The sequence below is a fragment of the Alosa alosa genome, chromosome 12, assembly GCF_017589495.1.
Source record: "Alosa alosa isolate M-15738 ecotype Scorff River chromosome 12, AALO_Geno_1.1, whole genome shotgun sequence".
In the NCBI taxonomy this organism is placed as follows: Eukaryota; Metazoa; Chordata; class Actinopteri; order Clupeiformes; family Clupeidae; genus Alosa; species Alosa alosa.
Genome location: NC_063200.1, coordinates 11,233,496 through 11,235,083, shown reverse-complemented (window position 1 = coordinate 11,235,083; position 1,588 = coordinate 11,233,496). Strand labels below are relative to the sequence as shown.

Below are 1,588 nucleotides of genomic sequence, written 5' to 3'. Positions count from 1 at the left end.
GCTATGGAATGCCTGGCCAGCAGCATTCATGGGGGCCGCAAGTGACAGAAAGTGTCAGTGTACATTTTGCTGCTGATGTGCACTCCGCTTTACCCAGGTTGGACGAGGGGCATCTCCTGACCCTTGACCTCTGACCTTTAACTAGGTTGTAGCGAGTGCACCTTCTGACCCTTGACCTCTGACCCTTACCCAGGTTGGAGGATGCCCGCCCCTGTGCGGCCTGGTCCTTGAGCTCGTCGGCGATGCCCAGCTGGCTCTGGTGGTATTGCTTGGCGCGTTCCAGGTCCTGCATGCAGCGGGCGGCGCGGTCCAGGGGCGTGCGTGGGCCAAGATGGCCGCCTTGCAGCAGGGCGCCAGGTCCAGCACACGCCTGGTGGTGCGACAACCTTGTCGGGTCAGCGTACGTAGTGATACGCGCTGCCCAGGTTGCTGTAGGCGCGCGCCTCCTCCCGCTGGTTGCCTAGCGACTTGGCAATGCTCAGGTGCTGCTCGTGGCACTGCACGGCGTTGTCGAAGTCGCCCATGGCGATGTAGACCGCGCCCATGTTGCCCAGCTCGCGCGCTTCGGACAGCTGGTCCTTGGACTGCTTGGCCAGCAGGACGCACTGCTTGTGGCTGGCCAGGGCGTTGGGGTAGTCTCCGATGGCTGTGTACACGTGGCCGAGGCTACTGAGAGCACTGGACGCCGCCTGGACGGGACAGAGGAACACACAGAGAAGGGGTGAGTGTGTGTGTGTGTGTGTGTGTATGTGTGTGAGAGAGAGAGTGAGTGTATGTGTGTGTGTGTGTGTGTGTGTTTGTGAGAGAGAGAGTAAGTGTATGTGTGTGTGTGTATGTGAGAGAGAGAGTAAGTGTATGTGTGTGTGTGTGTATGTGTGAGAGAGAGTGTACTGTATGTGTGTGTGTGTGTGTCTGTGCATGTGTGTGTGAGTGTGTGTGTGTGATGTTGTGCAATATAAACCAGAGTACTGTTGTACACAATCCCTACAACACTCACTACAAACTTACACCCACCCACACACACACACACACACACACACACACCCACACCCACACCCACACACACACACACACACACACACACAACTCTCCTCTGTTATTAAATAGACTTCCCGCTGCTCCATTCATCTTTCTGACAAGCAGAGTATTGATCACCACAGCAACAGCACAATCTCAGCACTCCAAATGACTTTGGCCCACTCCTGTGGCCTCTAGTCCAACACACACACACACGCACGCACACACACACACACACACACACACACACACACACACACACACACACACACATACACACAGCTCACCTCGCGGTCCTTCAGCTTCATAGCGAGCACCAGCTGGTGTCTGTGATTGGTCAGAGCCTCTCTGTAGTTGCCTTTGGAAAAGAAGGCGGAGCCTAAGTTTCCATGAGCACGACACTCTCCTGTCTGGTCACCTGCGGAACACAAGACACACACATAAACAACAAATAAACAACAAATACAAACATGACAACACAGACAACATAAACACAAACACAAACATAAAAATGCATTCCCTTCTACACACAAAACAAAGAAATGATGCTTACAATACACACACAAGTCAT

The 1,588-nt window shown here is 53.7% G+C and overlaps 1 protein-coding gene across 1 annotated transcript in view; it reads right to left on the bottom strand.

The window, feature by feature from the left end:
* LOC125304856 (tetratricopeptide repeat protein 28-like) overlaps positions 1-1,588 on the bottom strand; it is a 51,611-nt gene that overhangs the window by 17,947 nt on the left and 32,076 nt on the right. Inside the window, 3 exon segments of the mRNA XM_048259369.1 lie at positions 190-386; positions 388-689; positions 1,305-1,435. Of these exon segments, the coding sequence (XP_048115326.1) occupies positions 190-386; positions 388-689; positions 1,305-1,435 (630 nt within the window).